General features: G+C 40.1%; 1 protein-coding gene across 1 annotated transcript in view; it reads left to right on the top strand.

Annotated features, from left to right (window-relative positions):
* Positions 1–20,272, top strand: part of SCFD2 (sec1 family domain containing 2) — a 191,041-nt gene that overhangs the window by 64,858 nt on the left and 105,911 nt on the right. Inside the window, 1 exon segment of the mRNA XM_050337840.1 lies at positions 19,600–19,849. Coding sequence (XP_050193797.1) covers positions 19,600–19,849 — 250 coding nt within the window.

Raw genomic sequence — 20,272 nt, 5'->3', positions numbered from 1 at the left:
GTGGCCTCACCAGCACTGAGTACAGGGGAAGAATCCTTCCCTGGTCCTGCTGGCCACACTGTTCCTGATCCAGGCCAGGATGCCATTGGCCTTCTTGGCCACCTGAGCACACTGCTGGCTCATGTTCAGCTTCATGTTTCAGTAAGTAGCAGCAGGGGAATGGAATTTCTTACGTAAAAATACGAAAGCTAGATGCTATCTCACACAGGGAGAAACAAATTTCAAGCACATGGGCTCTCAAACGATGGTGGAAAACAGCAACTCATGGATGACCAGGTGACCTATTTTTCTGTCCTAAAGAACTAAAAATAATTTACATATTTTTGTTTTTAAAGCGTTTGCATGTCATCTTGGTGTGATTACTGGCACATGTTGTATTGATTCAACTTTATTGTCGCATTATTCTCTCACATTCAAGGGCCACATGTGCTCTACATCTGGTGAACATTCAAAGGCCTTTTGAAAAACATCACCATGTTTTTGTTCTTAAAAATGCTTATGACAAATATCACACTCTTGCATCTGCTTCTGCTATTGGTTGCAAACAGGATGCACTATGCTGTGCCTACTGTCCAGTTACAAAACCACCAGTGATAACATACTATATTTCCTGTTAATTGAAGTGATTAACTGCTTGACTGTTGGTCCTTGTTCCTGGCATCAGAATGACTGATAGGAGTGAATAGAAATGCTCTCTTTTATAGTTATTCATGATCAAATATAATCTTGTTTTTGATGAGAGCATACTTTAAAAATTGCCGGTGTAGTAGTCAATATCAAAAAATCTCTGAGAAACTACTACTTAAAACTTTCTGGACAAAGTTGAAAGTTTTCTGAGAGATCTGCCAATACTGTTCTGGTTTGGTACATTTCTCAATGCATTTTATGGTGTGACTGCATGACTATTTACCACGCTTCATGACAGTTGCGTTGCGTTTATCGTGAATGTCTCATAGTGTGAAGTATAGGCATTGTGAACGCCATCTGTTTAGAATATGTGCTTCCCTGTACCAAACTAGTTGCATGCAAAGAATATTGCAGTGTGATTTTCACACATTATTCATTTTGTAGGGCAAAGTTAAAAAACATGATTAGCATCTTCTTACATTTTGCCCTTAGGTGCATATTATATAAAATCTCATTGGAGATACCTAAACCCGAACTCAAACCTGAAACATGTTTAGTTCGGCTTAGAATGAAGGGGAAAATATTCTCCTGACTCAATAATGAACTTCATTTCTCTTTTGGGACTTGACTTCTGACACAGAGAGAAGGCCAAAATAAAACCCAGACTGAGTGAGGGCCCCGACTTAAACCTGCTTTTAATTAAGCCTTGTAAAGAAGCTTTTCTGCTAAAACTCTCAGGTTGAAGAGTTCATGCAAAAAAACCTCCCTGTGGCTTATGAACAGCCAAAGTGGGGACATTCAAACATACATTTTTGAATAGTTTAAACCAGAAAAAAATCCAAGTGAGAAAGTCCATATTATTTATTTAATGCAGTTTTTAGCAGGCCGCTCCTTTTCCAGTTATCTTACTTTTTTGTTATTCTGTGTGGTTCAGTTTTAAACTTATTGCTGCTACAAGATGTTTTGATATTAACAAACATGAAAACTAAATTGCTTTGTTTTCCTTTTTTCCTAGTTGCACATAAATCTGACCCAGTTCATCTGGACACAGTTACAGGGCATTAGACATATAATACACATTTCAAATCAGAATCCTTGCGCCAAGGCAAAGGTCAAAGTAATTTTCTTGTTTGTTTGTTTTTAAAGGGATTAAATAAATGTAGTTTTACCACAAGGAAAATGACAGCCCCCATTGCTCAATTATGGCTTTGAAGTTCGCATTTAAATGGGAGAAGAAAATCCTGTCTGGATGGGTGGAAGGGATAATGTCAGAAGTAAAGGTTATGTGTTTTCTGTGCACAGTGATGCTCCTTGTGCAAGACTTCTGCTAGATCACTTACACTATCAACCCCAGACAAGAGCTTATACCACATTAAAATAAAACTGTGGCTTCAGTGACACACTGTAAACAAAAGGGGTGGGATACAGTTAATGGCAGCAGTGTAACGCTAAAGAAAAATAAATAATTTCCTTTTACTTGCAACTGGCAAATGCCCAAATCCTGAAACATCATCAATCATCCTTGATGACTAGATGAGATCATAAACCGAATGAGGAAAAATAAACTTGAATTTAACTTAAATTGTGATTGGCACAGTAAAAATTAACTTTCACCCAAAAAAATATTTTTTCTTCCAAAACATTTCTAGTTGCTGCCCTTCCCAACTTTTCCCCACCCATTGCAGAACTTCCAAGTGCTCTTTACTGTTGGTAATGTCATCCTTCCATGTCTGTTTCAGCATGTGCTTTTAGTTTTTATGTTGAGAAGCAAGCTGCTTTTGCGTTTCTTCCAAAAAAACATTTTAAGTGCAGTCTTCATATAAATACTGAACATCATGTTATTCATAACCTCATAATTCACCAGTCTACCAGCTGAATAATGTAGCAGGCATAGAAGACTGAGAAACAGAGGATGTTATACAGACCAGAAGAGCTATTCTAACAAAAATCTGTTGGGGAAATACTTCCTGAGAAAAAAATACATGAAGTTTCTTTTTCAGTTCTTCACACATCTACAGCTTATTATGAACAAAATACACACTCTAGGGATCAGTTATGTACTGTCAGGAAAACTGACTTGATATTTTAATTTTTACAGCTGTTTGTGTTTTGCACCAGGACTTTTTACAAAGTTTCTGTATCATATTCCTTGAGAGACCTGTTTGTTCTCCTGAGTGGATGGCTTTACATATAACAGTTTAGTTCTGGAAAGCTGGAGACCTGGCAGAAATAGTACTAAAATTCCACCAATAGTATGAAGTCCTGACATTGTGAAGTCAGTTTTGGAGTGGACAAACTACAAAATTATTTGAAAGATAAAGCAGCATGTCACAAATATTGCAGTCAAGCAATGATCATTACCAGTTATTTGAAAAACATCAGACATGATTGGGACAATCAGTTTGACACTGATTTTGGTAAGCAATAAGCAAGGGAATTTTGTAGTTTTAGACCATTGGTTTAAAGGCAATGTTACATCCTAGCTATTCGTGGCACATGCCAAGTAAGTTGAAACTATCAATCTGGTTCTTAGGGGTCTAATTGATGCCAAATTGGCAGAGATTGAGGAGTAAGGGAGCTCGGGCTACCCCCTAACCTCCTGAGCTTCAACATACTTACTTTATCAGTTGTGTAGATAAGGGCTTTTGCTTCACTGTGCTGTCAATCTGGTCCTTGCTCTAAGATGAAAACACTGACATTAATTATGTAGCTTGAGCCTGGGTTCAGCCATCCCCTGCGATATCAGATGTGTAAAGTGAACCTCAGCTGGTAATTACTGTGTATTATTGATGAGTGTTGGGAACAAACTATGTGAGTGACCCTTTCAATAGATACTCTGAGAGGGATTTTTTTCCCTCTTAATAAAAAAAAAAAAAACAAAACAAAACAAAACAAAACAAAAAAAACCAAACAAACAAAAAAAAAAAACAAAAACAAAAATACCAGGCATAGATGTTGACTTAGAATTGGTCTGATTAAGTTGTGTTAAAATGGTGGATCGGTCATGTTGTTTATTTATTTACATACTAGGATTTGAGGGGAAAGCTATTCTAGACTGGGCTGAATTTTTGCCAGCATATGATGATGCCACATTATTTTATGTGGAGAGAACTTTGTAAGTTGAGAACTTGTGATTTTGGAGGAATGTCTTTCGAAGACTTGCTGCTCATTGCAGCTCAGAGGGATGCAGCCAAAATAGCATTTTAACTTTTTTTCCCCCCCGAGTTATACATGTGAAATTTTCTGTCTGTGTTGGCAGGAGGCTCAGTTTGTGGATAGATGTTTATCCTTTTATACGTGATCATGTTCTGGCACTTGCCAGAAAGTGGGAGCATAAGTACAGAGGATTTTGAGATACCCAGTGTAGCTTTTGTGGACGTGGAGGTTTTGACGTTAGCCTGTGAGAGTTGTCCCAGTGGCCAGGGCAGGAGTGGTTGGATTTGAGAACAGTGGGCTTTGTGGGAGTGCCCTGCTGTTGTCTGGAGAGGAAAACACAGCTGCCATGCACTAGGGCCACACGGCTCTTCTAAGGCCACAGTGTCTTTTGAAAGGACCAGCAGTAAAGGTGAATTGTAACACATTGTTCTTTGCTGCATTCAAGTTACCACATTTCTCAAGTGATTCTACATAGAGATTTAATAACCTTGTCTTCTAAATTCATCATAGGTTTAGATGAGATGGGTGGCTAATGAAACCTGTGACCTAGTTCAAGGCTGAGAACTGGTGGAGTGGTACTTTAGGACCAGTTCTCAGTTATTTTGCAGTTGACTCGGTGTTTACTAGTCTGGACGGAAAAGAAGAGCTAGGTGGTTGTGCTGTTTCCAAGGAGAGCTGCTCATTGCTCAAAGCTATGTCAGCTCTTGCAAATCCCATTGATGCCTCAATCTCAGGATATAGAGTGAGTTTGGACACCCCAGTAGTCCCCAAAAACTTTCAAATCAAGAAATTTTCCCCATTGTTTTGCCATTGCCATCCACAAAGTTGCCTTTGCTGTGTGCTTTCTACATTCATAGCTGCAGCATCATAGTCTGTTCTAAATTTCATGGCCATGGCACTTAATGTTCTGAATTTCATAGCGTTCTTTGCAGAGAATGGCATGATATGTCAGCTTTTATAGCTCACCCTTGCTCTTTTCCTAATGTTTGGGTTATTATTGGTCATTTGGTTGTTGATCAGTTACCTACCAGTTATTCTCAGGATAAATGTTTTGATTTTACTGTGAATATGCCATTGTTCTGTGCCATTTAAGACAAGGATTTACCTTTCTTACCAGGATTTTATTAATCCATACCAGAAGTTGGTAGATCCATGTATTTGGAAGAATTAGGGTATGTTCTGGAAGATTAGGTGAGTAACAAGTATAACTTTCAGACAATCTTCCATGAATTCAGCCCTTCAGATTTAAATGTGACATGTTACTCTTCCGGTAGTAATCTAGAAATTTAGCCAGCTGCTTTTTAGTAAAAGCAGCAAGAATTAGGGGTAACTGAGAGATTTTAGAATTTTTGTTCTGGTTATCATTTCCTCTTTCAGTTACAGCAAATATGTATTTTCCATGTCCTTCACTTTATCCATGTGTACACAAAAAGTTTCAAGTTTTAAATGATCACTAAACTAGTTAAATAACTTCTTGTTCTTCACTGATCCTTTGGGAGTCTGGTACTGGGAAGAAAGATTCCAGGAGACAGTTCTCCTGCAGGAATGAGGAATTCTGATCACTTGTTTCAGAGTATTTGTCCACTCAGTAGACTGCTTTGGGTGTCAAGATTTGGCAAAGACATTTCACTCCCAAGGGGAGTGGAAACCACTGAGGGCAGTGGATAAATTTAAGTAGCTTCATTTTCATTTTTCAGCGCTTCTGCCGAGGATCATCTAAGCCCTCACAAAAGTTGTGGTAAATAAAAGAAAACTGTTGGACTTAACGTGTACATTTGCCTTTAGTGCCTAATTGAACATTTGTGTCATATATTCACATAATTTTTCACTTTGGACACGAAGTATATAGAAACTTCTGGTTTTTCTTCAAGGAATTTGGTTTGTCGGGGAAACATCTGGTTTATGTAAATGAGTGAGGAATTCGGTACGCGAGAGGATGATTGCAAAATAGCATCTATGTGGTCTCTGCGTCAGTCATTCAGCTGCATTTTGTAAAAACAAAACAGTTTTTACTTCCATGATTGCCGTCCCTTTTTCGGTGTGTGGTGTTAATGAACGTGATTTGCTCCCGTGAATTTATAAAACTAAAAGAAAAAAAAAAAAAAAAAAGAAGAACAAAATGAGAGAGAGAAAAAGCAGCATGTCCGCAGCTGAAGCGACGTAGCGGGATTTTCCTGATGTCGGGTAATTGCTCCCGGAGGCCGAGTTCAGCCGGGATCAGTTTTCCAGGCGGGCGCTCCGTCCCCGCGGCGCTCCCACAGCGCCACCTGCAGGCGCGGCCGGGCGGGAGTCACGCCGAGCGGCGGCAGCGCCGGGGGCCGGCGGGTCTGTTCTGCCCCGCTCCTTTGCCTCGTCATCCCACGCACTCCACCGCGTTGGTGTGCGGGATGCTCGGTGACCTCCTCCCAGTGTAGAGGTCTGCGCTCTTCCCTTTGCTCTTCTGCGCCAGGCAAGCTGGTAATTCAACTCGATAAATTCGAAGCGCCGTGAGGCACAGAGAAACAGTTCCCGTGCCAAAGTTTGATTGCTGGGTTTTGTGTTTTGTTGTTTTTGGTTTTTTTTGTTTTTTTGGTTTTTTTTAAATCTGGCTTTGTCTGGCCCGTGTTTTATTAAAATTATTTTGGTGGCATTTCCGTTGCATGTTTTCTGATGTGGAAAAACAAATTGAAGCCCGCTTATCACATGAATCATTGTTAAAGTCAGCAGTAGTCCTCTGTGTAAAATCTGCCAGTAAAAGCCGGGAGGATGGGGATTAAACCTGGAGCACATTAAATTAGTTCCAGTCTATCCCAAGCAGGCTCTGCATTGCTTGCTTAGGCAGGCAAAACGGAAACAGGCAGTTTATAACGAGGCTGGTTTAAAAACTGTGGGGTTCATTTGAAAAAGATTTATATCCCCCACTTATATAAACATTACAAACGTGGGCTGCAAGCAGGAGGCAAATCTTTATCGAAATCTCTTTAAGAGCTTTTTCATTGTGAATAAAATGGACAGCGTGTACTCTTGTTTGAAGATTCGCCAATATCTGTACACTAATCTTTTCTCAATGCTCTGACTAATTAAAATACAACTCAGGGTAGAACAGCAAGACCACCAACCGGTAATTTGCTGGGGTCTGACAAAAGAGGCAATAACTGAGGTGGTGGAGAGAAAGTATTTGGTTGAAGAAGGAAAGATTGTCCTGAAACATGTTTAGGTTTTCTGTAGTGGTTATTAAAAAAAAAAAAAAAAAAAGAAATTTTAAAGAGAAACAACAGTGTCTAGATTTATCTCCACTCACCCCCTCCCTGGTAGATGCTGCCGTTCTCAAACAGTAACACAAAAATTTTGTGAGGTTTATGATCTTTTCTAGGGCTTGCAGCACTGTCTGCTGGTAAGATCAAAATATTTATTCCAGAAAAATTAAAAGTAGTCTGGGATATGAGGGTCCCAGATGTCAACTGGAGCAGCTATACTCATTGTAACATTTGTGGGTAACTTAATTGCAATGGTGTTATTTTGAAAGTTTATTTTTAGAAGGATTAAACATACATTAGGGCAGTAAAAAAAAAAATCTATTTTTGTTTTTAGTATTAACACAACTTTATTTCTAGCTGTTGCAATACCATTTTACTTTATTTAGTGTATGTTATAAGAGTTGATCAAATCCTACATTTAACAGAAAGTACTTTTCATATTTCATTTTGATGTTAATAAACAGTGTCTAAAAGAGCTTTGTAATACTAGTCTGCCTTCCAAAATATGATCCAAGACTCAGACAAATGATTCAAAGTATTTTGTGCATTGTAGTATGTATATAAGCTATCTCTTCTGGGTTCTCTCATCAAAGTAAGGTGTGGCACACCTCTTTTTTTTTGCTGCCATGGCGTCTCCATACAGAATATCACTTATGACCCTCATGTCTGATTATCATGTCCTGAGAGCAGACTGACAGATGGCTTGTTAGAAAAGTGGGGATGAAGAATTTTCTAGTAGTTCCCAAAGAAGAAATAGGATTTTCCTGCTCGTATAGTGGTATGAGTATGCTGCAATGATAGAAGTTGGAAGCACTCTCTCCCTGAGGTGTGGGAAGCCAGATATGAAGGAAAGAAATTATATCAAAATGTTGTATTTTCTCTCTTGTAAGAGTTGTGCAAGAGAGACTGTGAGGTGCATAGACCTACCCATACTGGCTTTTGAAAAAGAAGCCAGTTTATAGTTAGCTCCATCCTGTGACAGCTTGATGGCTATCACTAAATAGATTACAGTGGCTCAAAGTGAGCCTCTGTTGTATTGACATCAGCGTACCATGACTCACAGTGTAGGTGGGGGCCGTAAAGAGAATTCTTTGCTGCACTGAATACTATTTCCGATACCCAGGACTCAGCATCAGATTATCAGAGCACTCAAATTGACGCTTTGTAGCACGAGAAGCTATCACTACTTACAGGTGAAGAAAAAGCAAGAAGCCTTCACTTGGACATGGAGGTGAGCATCCGTCTCCAGAGTATCAGTATGGTGCCTGACCACTGGGCCATGCCTCCTTTCTCCACTGCCAAAAAGGACAATGGGGAACTAAAAAATATCCTGGAACCTCAGCTTCTAGCATACACAACTAAATTTGGGGGGGTTGTTTTGCTTGTTGGATGGGTTTGGGGTTTTTTTTATATTGCACATACAACCACCTTTTTTTCACCTTTTTATTGCAATCTGAATTGTATTTTATCTCATCACAGTTTTACATCCTGCTAGAATATTTTTTTAAGAAAAGTAGTTAATGTAAAAGTAGCTTAAGTCAAGTCTGGTCTTATCTTTAAGGCTGCAGAATTTTTTTTTTTTTTTAGTTAGAATGAAATGGAATATACATTTGTCCACATCTTCAGAGTGAAACTTGAACATAAGAAATCCTTTCTGCATGAAGCAACTAGGAAATATATGTGAAAGTAACTGAAAACTTCTGAAGTCCTTTAAGTGTTTGTAATGACATGCATGATTTAAGTGTTTTTAGATATTGGGACCAGATGTCCTGTGCTCCAGTCATCTCCCTTTGCACAAATGTAATATCATGAGGGATAGTTATGCTGACTCAGACTTTTGGCTGAGTGGGAGGGAAATCCCAGAGGAACAGAAAGCTACATTTGTTTTTCTAGTTGTAGCTCATTCTGGACAAACGAATGGGGAGGAGGTGTGGCAGGAGCAATCCCTGGCAGCCAGGATGCCCTCATGTGGCCCTTACAGCTGGCAGCAGGAAAGCAGTTGGACACATTCTCTGTCCAGAGCATGGAACCAAGAGCAAAACCACTGCTAGTGCCACCCAGCATGGCCTGGCTCTATGGAGGGACGATGGGAATGCTGAAAGGAACCAAAAGAGGGGAGGATTTGCTGCATGCCAACCACAGAAAGGTCATGTGGGCCAAGAGGCAAAGAGCGTCATGACTGACAAGCAGGTGTTGGGTATGCTGTCCAATAAATAGCATCCTAAAATTCATATACCCATGCACACGTGTGCCCAACCCAGGGCATGCAGTCTGTTGACCGCTGCATGTGAATACCAGCATTGAAGAATCCCACTGAGCAAACCCTCAGTTGGCAAGGCAGCACCAGAGGTGACTGAAAGAGGGTTCTGGGGTGAGTTTTGATTGTGCAGGTGTTTCCAAGACCATCAACACCCAAGTGGCAGCCTGATGAGGACTTGGGGACCCTCAGCTGCCAACCAGGCGAGGAGAAGGCAATGCTGAGAGCAGTCGAGGGAGATTTAACAGTTCCAGGGAGCACAGGTGACCTGGACTGAGGCAAACAGGAATGGGCAAAGAGGGACCTGGCACGGCAGTGAGGGCATGGCACCAGCAGTTTGCAGGGCAGCTGGGGCAGGCAGGGCTAGCAGGAAGAGCTCCTCTCTGACCATCCAGGAGCAGCCAAGAGAGGCAGCAGACTCAGTAGCTGGTAAGGAACAGCAAAGAGATCCTTTCAGCCCCAGTCTTACTAGCATATTAGTTTAAGCTTCCTGAGTTATAGTATTGACTTGCTGTAAAGTTTGATCCCCTGTAGCTGCAGGAGTGGGATTTCAGAAGTTTTTCACCATAGCACTATCACAATTGAAGAATAATTGTCATTTTACTGATGCCTATGTTTCACGTATGTTTTATATTACATACATGCAGAGTAGTCGTTGTTACTGCAGTTTTGCATATTGATAGGGAAAAAATGTCATTTTCTTTGAAGTGTCACTGTTCTGACATCCGCTGCTCCCTGAAAGATGGTAACCTAATTAGTTTTTAATGGAAGTGAAAAACTAGACAGGAAAATTAAGGTTTTAACCTGATACATTCCATAGGATGAAATGAGATAGAGTTGTGTAATTAAGCTTCTTTTATTCTTCCCAACCTAAGAAGGCGAAGGAAAATGTTCTGCCTTGTGCCAGTTGTGCCACAGCGAGCATCCTCCAGTGAAGATGCCTGTCAGTGAAAGATTGCTTCCACACACAAAAATGGACAATGGGCTCCTAAGTTATAAACTTACTTATACGTGTGACATCTGCCTTTAATCACCATGAAAGCCTGAATCCTGCTTGAAACATAGTGAACCTTGTACAAGAGCTAGAAATGTCAGTACTGTATTGTGATAACATTTACTGTACTGATTAACAGCTGTGGTGCTTTGCAGTGGACTGATAATCTGCCTTCGCGTGTTGCCGTTCTGTCTCCTTCCTGTGGTTCCAGCCGGGGCTGTGGGCAGAGCAATGGGATCTTCTCCTGTACAAACCTCCCGTATCCATATATTTTTGCTTTGTGGTTTATGTCATATATGTTTTTGTCTATCAGCATACGAAGGTGTAAAATATTTCAAAGACAATGCAAAAATTTCAGTATGTATTACCTTCATCCTTTCTGCTGTTTCTAAAGCATTTTTCCCTCACAGTCCACAATTCCTTTCACTGTAATTAAGCACTGTGCCAAACACTTTATAGTTTTGTTCACCAGATGCATTTTATGCGTAGTGTTCTATTGCGTGAGAGCACTGAATTTGTGCTTTCTGCAAGTTTTCTGTCCTTTCATCCTTGAAAGTCTTTGTGAAATATGCATGCCACTGAGGGCATATCCACCAACTTGAGAATTGGAAAAATCATAGTTTCAACTTCCCTTGTTTCTCATGTGCCTTTCTTGACTAGATTCAAGAGCTATCATGTACCCTAAAATTCTCTTCCGTTTGAAGAAACATACACAAACTGTTTTTCTTCCTTTTGATAAGCAACTGTCTCCCACGCTGAAGAAATTTACCCTTTCAATTGTTTTGTAACTCTTTCCAACATTATCTCTAGTTTTTCACAGCCTCTTAGAAATGTTAACATTGGGACTGCCCCGATATAGAGGAATTAATCCCATTAGTGCCACTTACTGTAATAAACCTGCTCCCCTACATCTGTCCCATGGATACTGTATTTTGTAGGTGTATTGGTCCTTTTGCCATGGCTTTGAGGTAAGTATGTCCATTGTGGATTGGATCAGAAGTGTAGCTGAGTTAGATTTTTCTAACAAAGTTAGTTCACTTCTGCTCAAAAGCAGCTGCTTACAAAAGATTAAGAGAAGAGGACAAGGTTATATGATACTCTCCCTGCTCCAACCATTTTAAGTTCTGCAACAGTTGTGGTTTTGATGTATTTACTAATATTTGACAGAATTTTTTTCCCCTGTGAGTTTTCCATCATCTTTGCAAACCCAAGTAAGAATTTAGCAGCACAACAACCTTTAGCAAGAAGTTCCACAGCTGGGCAAATTGCAGGAAGAACTACCTCTGTTTAATTTGCTTTTTAAACTGGCTCTTACCAGCTTTGTTTATTGCCTGTTAGTTCTTGTGTTGGGACAGAGAGTGAGCAATCATTCCCTACCTGCTTTCTCTAGCCAACTCTAATCCACTCTCTAGTGATTTTTTAAAGGCCTTTTCTCTCCACTAGGTCAGCTGTTTTTCCAACCCGAAGGGTTATAAGTAGTGATCTAAGCAGTGATTAATTCCTTTTCTTTGTCCTGAGCATCTCTTGAATCTTTCTCAATAACCATCTCCTGGGATAGAATCTCCTTCTGCAGACATCATCTGCACTATTGAATGACCGATTTGGTTGTATTATATTTTTCTGATTTATATCCCTTTTATTTGTTTTCTCTCCCTGTGGTTTCTTGTCCTTTCCTTTGTGGTGACTGAACTCTTTCCCTTTGTTTTCCTCAAAGCTGATGTGAGTTTTAACTTCATAGGATATTACATTATCCCTGTGCCCCTTTTCTCTATTTTGAACCCCTTCTATCTTCTGACAGTTTTTTCAAAATTCCAAGGCTTGTAGAAATAATCAGACAACCTAAAAAAACCCTCACACACGAAAATCCTGACATGCATAGCACCAGGTTCTTTCTCTGATACATGTTTTATCTTGACTGTGCCTGTATTCCTTTCTCATTCTTCCAACACTATTTTTGCTATGCTGATTCATGTTTTTACCGAGCATGCCTGTAGAAGACATCACGGCTAAAAGCGTTGACTGAGTATGTTGGAAGTATTTCCTTTTTAACCTGCTGATGAGTCTCTTATGTCATGAGGGGATTTAAGTAAAATTGTCCTTATCCTTGCAGAGCTTTGTCTAATAAAATCCAGACTTGCCAAATATCCTTTTTTTCAGTATGCTGTTGTTGCTGAGCCCCCATCAACCTATTAAAATATCTTCACACTGCTGTACACTTAGATGGTCTGCAAAGAGAGAGAGGGAAAAACTCACCATATGATGTAATGATACATTGCCAGACAGCATAAGTCACTGCAACAAGGTGATTTCTGTGCTGTGGAAGACCAGATATCAGTGGACATTTGAATTTTCTCAAAATGTATGTATAAGTCTTGCAGTTCTAATGCAGTGACTGAATCTGCTTCTTGTAGCACAAAATACAAAACTAACTGAAGGAGTTCCAAGATGATTGAAAACAGGAAACTGTGCTCAGTAAAGACAGGAGAAAGGTGTTAAGAGGAAATTTTAATTACGTTGTTCAAAATATAATTTCTTTTATGTCCTAAGGAAATTAGGTTAAAGAAAAATACTGGATTGTACTACTTTGGATGTGGGTTATAGCTGGAATCCAATTGCTTAGGTCATGATCATGGGCTAGGGAGTTACTGGCTGAAAGAACTGTCTTGGGCTTTGCTTTTGTTTTGGTTTTAGAAATGATAGGGATTGAACAGCTTGTTTTAAATACTTTTGTTGTTATCACATATTAGCTGTTAAGTGTCAGTGCTGCGTTTTTGGAATTATACAAGACACATTAAAACAATATAATCTCTGACCAGAAGAGCTTACAAATGTTGTGTTTTTAAAAAACCTTATGTTGTCAGTAAATTTTTCTTGCCTTTGACTTGTCACTGTGTTCTGCTGTAAATGCTAACAACCTGTATAGATATTCAGCAGGTATATCAAAAGGACTGTTGATGTCTGTCATGTTGATTGATAGACACCAATTAAGCATCTGGCCATTGGCAGTGTATTGAAGAAGTCATCCAAAGAGCAGGTGATTATATATTTTTCTTTTATCTCTTGGCAGCCTTAAATTCTAGTTCACATAGACTTCAGGCCAGCACTGTTGCACAAGGAAGCAGTCCAATTCTTGGCCTTCATGGATAGTGTAAGTGTTTCTGTGGCCAAGCAGTAAACCCAAGCAGAGAACCAGTATGGTTGAAATGATTTGTTTTAGTGCACAGGCACAGAAAGACTTCAGCAGGCACAGAAGGAAGAGGCTGCTGTGGTGAGCGCAAGGCCAACTGGGAGAGCATGCACATAGGATGAATGTGAATCTGTGCCTTTGACAGCATGAACCATGTTAAAAATAGCTTCTGAAAAGCTTACTCTTTTCCTTTTATTTGTTTTTTATTTGTTTATGGTAGAATTTTAAGACACTGTCTGTCTACAAGGGGTGCCTGGAAATTGTCTCTACAGTTTTGAGAATATAGATCCTTGAACAATGTTCAGAGTGGGTGATAAATGCAGAAAAGGGTTCAGGAGATAAAATTGGCTCTGTATTTCATTAAAAGACAGAAGAGTCATTAAAAGTAATGACAGGGTAGACAGGTCCTAGATGCTTTTACTGTTTCCTGTGTCTCTCACTAGCAGTTTAGTTCCGTGTTCCTTATATGTGTATTCTTAGTGGGTTTCTGTATCATCTATCAAGTGAATAGGCAGATGCTCCCTTTAAAGAGAGGAGGATGCAGTCTCTTGGACTTGGCAGAGGCAAGTTGTAAAGCTGTTTTGGTCCCCAACAAAAGGCAATGTGATCTTTCTCCTGATCTTTAATGGCTTACACTTCTTTTTTTACTGGAAGCAGCCATTTATTGCCAGCATCTTACACCTCCACTGTCAATCTGCTGTGAGTTTGCTCGATGATTTGTCTGCCTTCCCCTAAAGCTAAAGGTTGCTCCTTCCTGCTACAAGGTTAGACTCTATCAGCCCAGCGCTGGAAACTGTAAGTTTGAGACTAAAACTTTACAGACATGCAAACTCACTTCCTGCAAGATACTGGTTATCTAAAATAGCCTGTCTGAATAACTGGATGCTCTATATTTTGGCACAGGCAGATCGAGGTGTTTCCTAATGGTGAGAGTGTAGTACTTTGAAAACCTTCATTTTTTATGCTCTGTTTTGGGTTGCTTATTCTTCAATCATACCCTACAGATATGTAGAGAACACAAAGTTGAGGTATATTTTTATCAAAACCTGCCCAAGTCAAGAATTACAATGATTTTTAGAGCTTCATGTGGAGAAACATAATTTGAGTGGTAAGATCATACTTAACTGATTTATTGTGTCAAATCAATAGTCACTTTTAGGCCATTTAATGAAAACTAAATACATGAAATGATTGTTTTGCTGGGAGTAGGGAGTAAAGACATCTTCTCAGCCATAAGGAAATTATGTGCAATCAACCCCAAATCTCAGATGGCCAAACAGTGTAAAACAACAAGTAACAGAATTGCAGCATTTGATTTATGGGCAGCTGAGCGCTGCAGGCAGCTGAGACTCCTCCTTAGCTTGGCAGCGCCTGTCGTTTTCACTGAGATGATTATTGCTGCAGAGATCTATTGCCATTAAAGTATCTGAGCCAGTTTCCCATACCTTTGAGGTCCTCCCTTAGTGCCATTGTCGCTTTTAGCAGCTAGAATCTTCTTGCCTCCATCTGGGCAGTGGGAAGGTTAATATGCTGTGTGACAGAATCAGAAACCACAGCAAGTCAAACCCAGGTAAAATATGAAAAATCAAATAGAGTAACTTTGGAAAGCTGCTTATTCCACAACTCTTTTCCCTCCTAAGTTTTCAATAAAAGGAGCTGTTATTAAATAGAGTGGTCCAGGAGCCTGGGGCAGCAAATGAGCCAAGGGCTTGTGAGTTTCCACTGATCCTTTTGCTGGTTTTACCTGCAGCTGGGTTACGGGGTTGTTTTTTAGTTTTGTTTTTCAGCAGTAAAATTCTTCACTTGTATAAAGCTGTGTGGTTCCCATTCCAAAAAGTTCTGTTAACTCATGCGACCTCCGAAGGAATTAAACATGTTTTGCTTCCTAAATGGAAAGCCGCTGGAATATTTACATAGCAAAGTAGTCTCTAAAGATTTATCTCCTTCTTCCTCCTGGATTTTAAAAGAAAATAAATTCCACTTGCTTGAAGTTGATTTTTGCTTTAATATTTTTAATGACGTGTTGAGGACAGTGGGCTGGAAGCACGGGGATTAAAGTGCTCAGTTCTCTTTTCAGTTTTGTCAGGGACACGTGTTAATTCAAGTAAACTCTGACCCTCCTCTTCTCTTCTTCCCAAGCTTGCTCTGTTTTCTATTGTGTAAAATGTATTTAATGATACATATGACTTTAGATTCTTACAGGTTTATTTAATATTGAAAATAATGCCTTGCACAGAATTGCAAAACGTTTTTTCTTGGGTTTGTTACACTTCCTCTTAGGTCCTGTAGATCCTATAAATCACATTTCAAATGCCATTTTGTAGCACAATATCATGTTCAGTGTTTAAAACTGAAAAAATTATTTTGTACTTTCTTCATTACTCTCCCGTCTGCCAAAATTCAGGTCTTTTGCAAAAATCAGCAAATTGACATCATTTCATTTACCCTTAGGGACAGTAAATTATTACATGGCTTAAGTTCTAAAAATAAATAACTAAGAAGGGTGGAGGAAAGAGATGGAAAACAACAAAAAAAATCTGTCACAAATTCTCCCTGGATTTTGAAGAATATATGATGATAGCATTAAAATGTCCAAACAATGCAACCAAGCAGAAGGTGTTAGAGCTTGGGCCTTTTGGCTAGCTCTGCATTAAGCAGCATTAATGTTTTTATAGAGCCCTTGGAAAGCTCAGAATTGACCTGTTTTTATTATTTTTATTGGCTCCCTTGGTGATAGACAAATGGGGCTAACTTGAGGCCAACATAACCAGCAGGAAATTTGGGTCTTGGGTAGTTACATTTTTAAAACTTGTGTTTTAGGGTTGTTGAATCAGGGTAATTGATTGATTGTTGGGCAGTGCGGGGAGCCCCTAAATTATCAGAGGTGGCCAGATACTGACAATCTGCCAGTGGATTTTGTTTGAGGCAAATTTCCCAGCTCCCTGTGGAGCCATGCTCTGCAGTGAAGCTGCGAGTCCCATTTTTTACATGCACAGTCCAGTCCAACCGACCTGTTTGGACAAAATAGCCTCTGAAATTTGGCAGTTCCATTTGAAGTCCTCTGTGGTGCCATTTCCCAAGAGATAAGGGAAAAACATTCCAGAGAAGTTCATACCCCAGAAAGACCCTACATGCATTCTGAAGTTAACGGTTTATTACAGCTCTTTAATTTTTTTTTTCTCTTTCATTTTTACTTTGAAGATAAGAGGTGGCAATTGTTACTTGAAGTTGTTGAGTTTTAGCCTGCCCTATAGTAAATCACCCTGAAAGTTTAGACGCAATTTTTTTTATCGTGTATGTTTGGAAGTTTGCCAAAGTTGCTGTACATGTGTACTTGCAGAGGCTACTATCCTCAAGCAGGAGCTGTTGACTCTACTGTTCTTTGCAACCATGTGCATCCTCAGTGCTCCATTCATGTGGATAGTCTATGCAAAATATAGCTTTTTCAGAAATTCATCTTTGTTGGTGTAGCCGCATGGTATGAGATATTTAGAGAGGGACTGAAGTAGAGTTTGGGTGTTGGGAGGGAAGGAGAGGAATAGAGGATGTGCCCAGTAGATGGTAGATGATGTTTAATAATATGTGGCATAGGTCTTGCCTCTGCATAAAAGTGAATTCAGATTAATGTAGATTGACGTTTGTCATCTATTCCAGAATAACTTCACAGGTACATTAATCTTCAGTTCTTAGATTTTTAGTACTGATTAGGCTTTTGTTAATTGAGGATGGCTTTCTCATGATAGCTGCATACTTCTGAATTCCTTGAAGGACTGTCTTTTTCCATTTTAGGATCTGGATGATCTGGTATTTACTGTACATAAATACAGATGAAAATTTATTGGGTGTCACTTTTCAAGAAGAGAGCAGGTAATACTGAACTGAGGCAGGGCTGAGTTGAAATTTGGGAACCAACAACCTTGTCTTGAGGATGGCTCAGCTGCCAACATATGCCAGACCAGTACCAAACACTGTAGATTTGCTTCCCAGGTGGAGTAGTACTTGGACTTGTTGTGCATGTGATTTAAAAGTCCCCAAACACAGAGGGTGCCAGCCCCTACTGAATTTCTAAATGTTCCTTTTTGGCTCCCACATGCTATTCACCACAGTAGCTTTGTAATCTACTCTTTTGAGTCCACAACTGAACTTATTGTTAGTTTTAGCATGTGGGTAGTTAAAAAATTTTCTCTAAGGTATGTATTCAAATGGAAACAGCATCTGACCACACTGAAGTCCCATGAGAGACAGGTCAATGGCAAAAATTGTATGTCAAGAGCAGGGTGGGGCACAAAAGTCTGCAGAAGTGTTGTTTCTTATAGCACAGCCTGGAAAAAAGTTTCTTGAGTGCTTGAGTAATTTGTGCTTTCTTAATGACTAAGATCTATGGTGGATCAGTGCAGGTGTAAAAACTACAGTTTATGAGATGCTCATTAGTGTTTCTGACAAAAAGAACAAAAAAACAAAATACAACCAGAACTAGGAACAGATGAAGTCCTGCATGGAGCACACCAGGAGAATAAAACTTTCAGTTTCTGTGTTCCTAAAGTTATTGCATCATTTTGCTATTGTATAAGCCCATGTCTCTTTCTAGTTTGTTTGATTTGTGTTTTACTTACCTATTGTGAATCAATTTAAAGGGTATATTGATGGCTGTGGTCCCTATTTACCATGACTAGTCTGTGTGAAGTTACTGTAGTAACAACCAAGAATAAATGTTTGCAGACTCAGCTCTTTGGATTACAAGAGATTTCATTGGGCACTATGAATTGACCCACAGGTTTTCACAGGGTGATCTGTTTGGTGATCATGGGACAAGGGGCAGAGTACTGGTGTTGCAGGAAACCCCTTGCTTGGATCCAAGCAATCAGTACCACTGGGAGAGGAAGGCTGCTCTCCTACACCTCCCTCCCCACACAAGAGCAGTGTGTTGCTGCTGTATGCCTTGCAGTGGCTCCACTTCTGCCCTGATCCCACTGCTGAGCTCCAAACTAAGCCGCAGCAGAAAACTAGCATGTGAAGATTTCACCCACAGGTGTTTGTGGGCAGCGAGGGTGGCAGTTTGATGGTACAGTAAGTCACTGTGTTGCTCTGAGTGGCAGAGACATACATGGAGGACCTAAACCCCAGCCCCGGTGTTAGTGATATGTATGTCAGCGTGGCACTTGGGGGTATTCATGTCTGAAGTCTCCTTTTTACAGCCCCAGTAAAGCTGTATGGAGACCTCTCCCACAGTGATGAGAAGAAGCAAGAGCAATTGCAGCTACTGGGAAATCCCAGCATGCTCTCAGTTTTCCCTCCCTTTTGTCTGCCAGCCTTCCTCTCCTTATATACACATTATGATCATCTTCCAACCTCACAGCCACACTTCTCCACACTTCCACATGGCTTTTGCCTTACTCGCCTTGCAGCATGGATGTGCTGTGGCAATGAGTATGACCTGCCTAGCAAAGAGGGCCTTTTTGGTGTAGAAACCCTCTGTTACACGGCTTGAGAAGCTGGCGACTGGGCCATGAAGGAGGCTGAGGGAGAAGAGGGTCAGGGCACATGCCAGGCTGATGATTGCTGCTCTATCCTTGCTCCTGTTGTAGAGCTCTTGTAGGAGACCACACTGGTCACTTAAACCACATGCTTCACAGATGGTTCCCTCTGTTACTAATTTTCTGGGTTTCTGACTTGAAAGTGTAGGGTGAGGTTTGCAGATGCGCTGAGGGCTTGCAGTAGCAACTGAAGTCGGTGGAAGCCCCTGCTCTAGTACAAAATCAGACCCGAGGATGAAGCCTAAAATTTAGAGGAATTCTTTGACCTTGTGCTCTCTACCCATACCATAGGAATGGATGCTTCCATCCATTTATCATACTGGTACTTGAAGAAGGTCTAATCATCAGGCTTTTCAAGTGCTAAGGTGCTGCTATCATGAGTTCCTAAGAAAAAACTGTAGAAAACTAATAAATTTGCTGTCTGAGTAGCAAGTAAGTCACAGCACCATTTGCTGACTAATGAGAATGTGAATATTGAACAATGTTTTATTAAATAAGCTCTGCTATTATGAGAAATAATAACTTGTGGGTGCAGGCAGAAGTATGTCTGATACTGACTGACAAGCATTATGGAGGCGATCTGACATGACCTTCCTTTTGTTTTTCAGACTATTGGCGAATCAGAAATGCCCAGTGTTTTGAACCAGTTATTGCCAATGATCAAGTCTTACAACGAGAGAACGAAAGATGATTATACCTGTGAGGACTTCCTTGTCTTGCTGGTATACATATATTCTGTGGTTGGAGAAATCAAAAGTGGAAAAGAGCTGGATGCAGCTGAAGAAGAGGTGAAAAAGGCCCTAGTCAAGGCAATTTGTGATGAACCAGAGCCATCTCCTCTGTTGCAGAAAATTACAGGTAAGATTCTGCTTGTGTGGTGAGAAATTGGATGGCTGGGAATGTGGGAACTGGGAAAAGTATATAAAAATGGTTTGACTGGTCTGTGGTGCTGAGAGTACATGAGTAAGCAAAAGGATTTCCTGTAGATTTGTTCCATCTCCCGTGTTCATAAAGGCCAAATGCTGACAGGCTGTCCTTGAAGAGTGCTGAGTCTGATGAAAGCTCTACAAGTTGTTCTTTTTGTTAAAGGTTGGCTAAGTTTGTGTGTTTTTGTAAGGTAATCTTTTCCACAATTTCTTTCACTGATTTGTGTAAAGTTGACCCTGGGAAGTCAAAATTAGTCCTGGAAACATGTTCAGTGAACCACAGTAGCTTTGTGAATACGAGGAGCTGACCTGTCTGGCATAAAAGAAGAAATGTGTCTAAAACCAACACTGAGCT

The sequence above is a fragment of the Myiozetetes cayanensis genome, unplaced genomic scaffold, assembly GCF_022539395.1.
Source record: "Myiozetetes cayanensis isolate MyiCay16 unplaced genomic scaffold, myiCay2020 scf7, whole genome shotgun sequence".
Lineage (NCBI taxonomy): Eukaryota > Metazoa > Chordata > Aves > Passeriformes > Tyrannidae > Myiozetetes > Myiozetetes cayanensis.
Note: the sequence above shows the minus strand (reverse complement) of the source record. Positions and strands in the feature narration are given on the sequence as shown.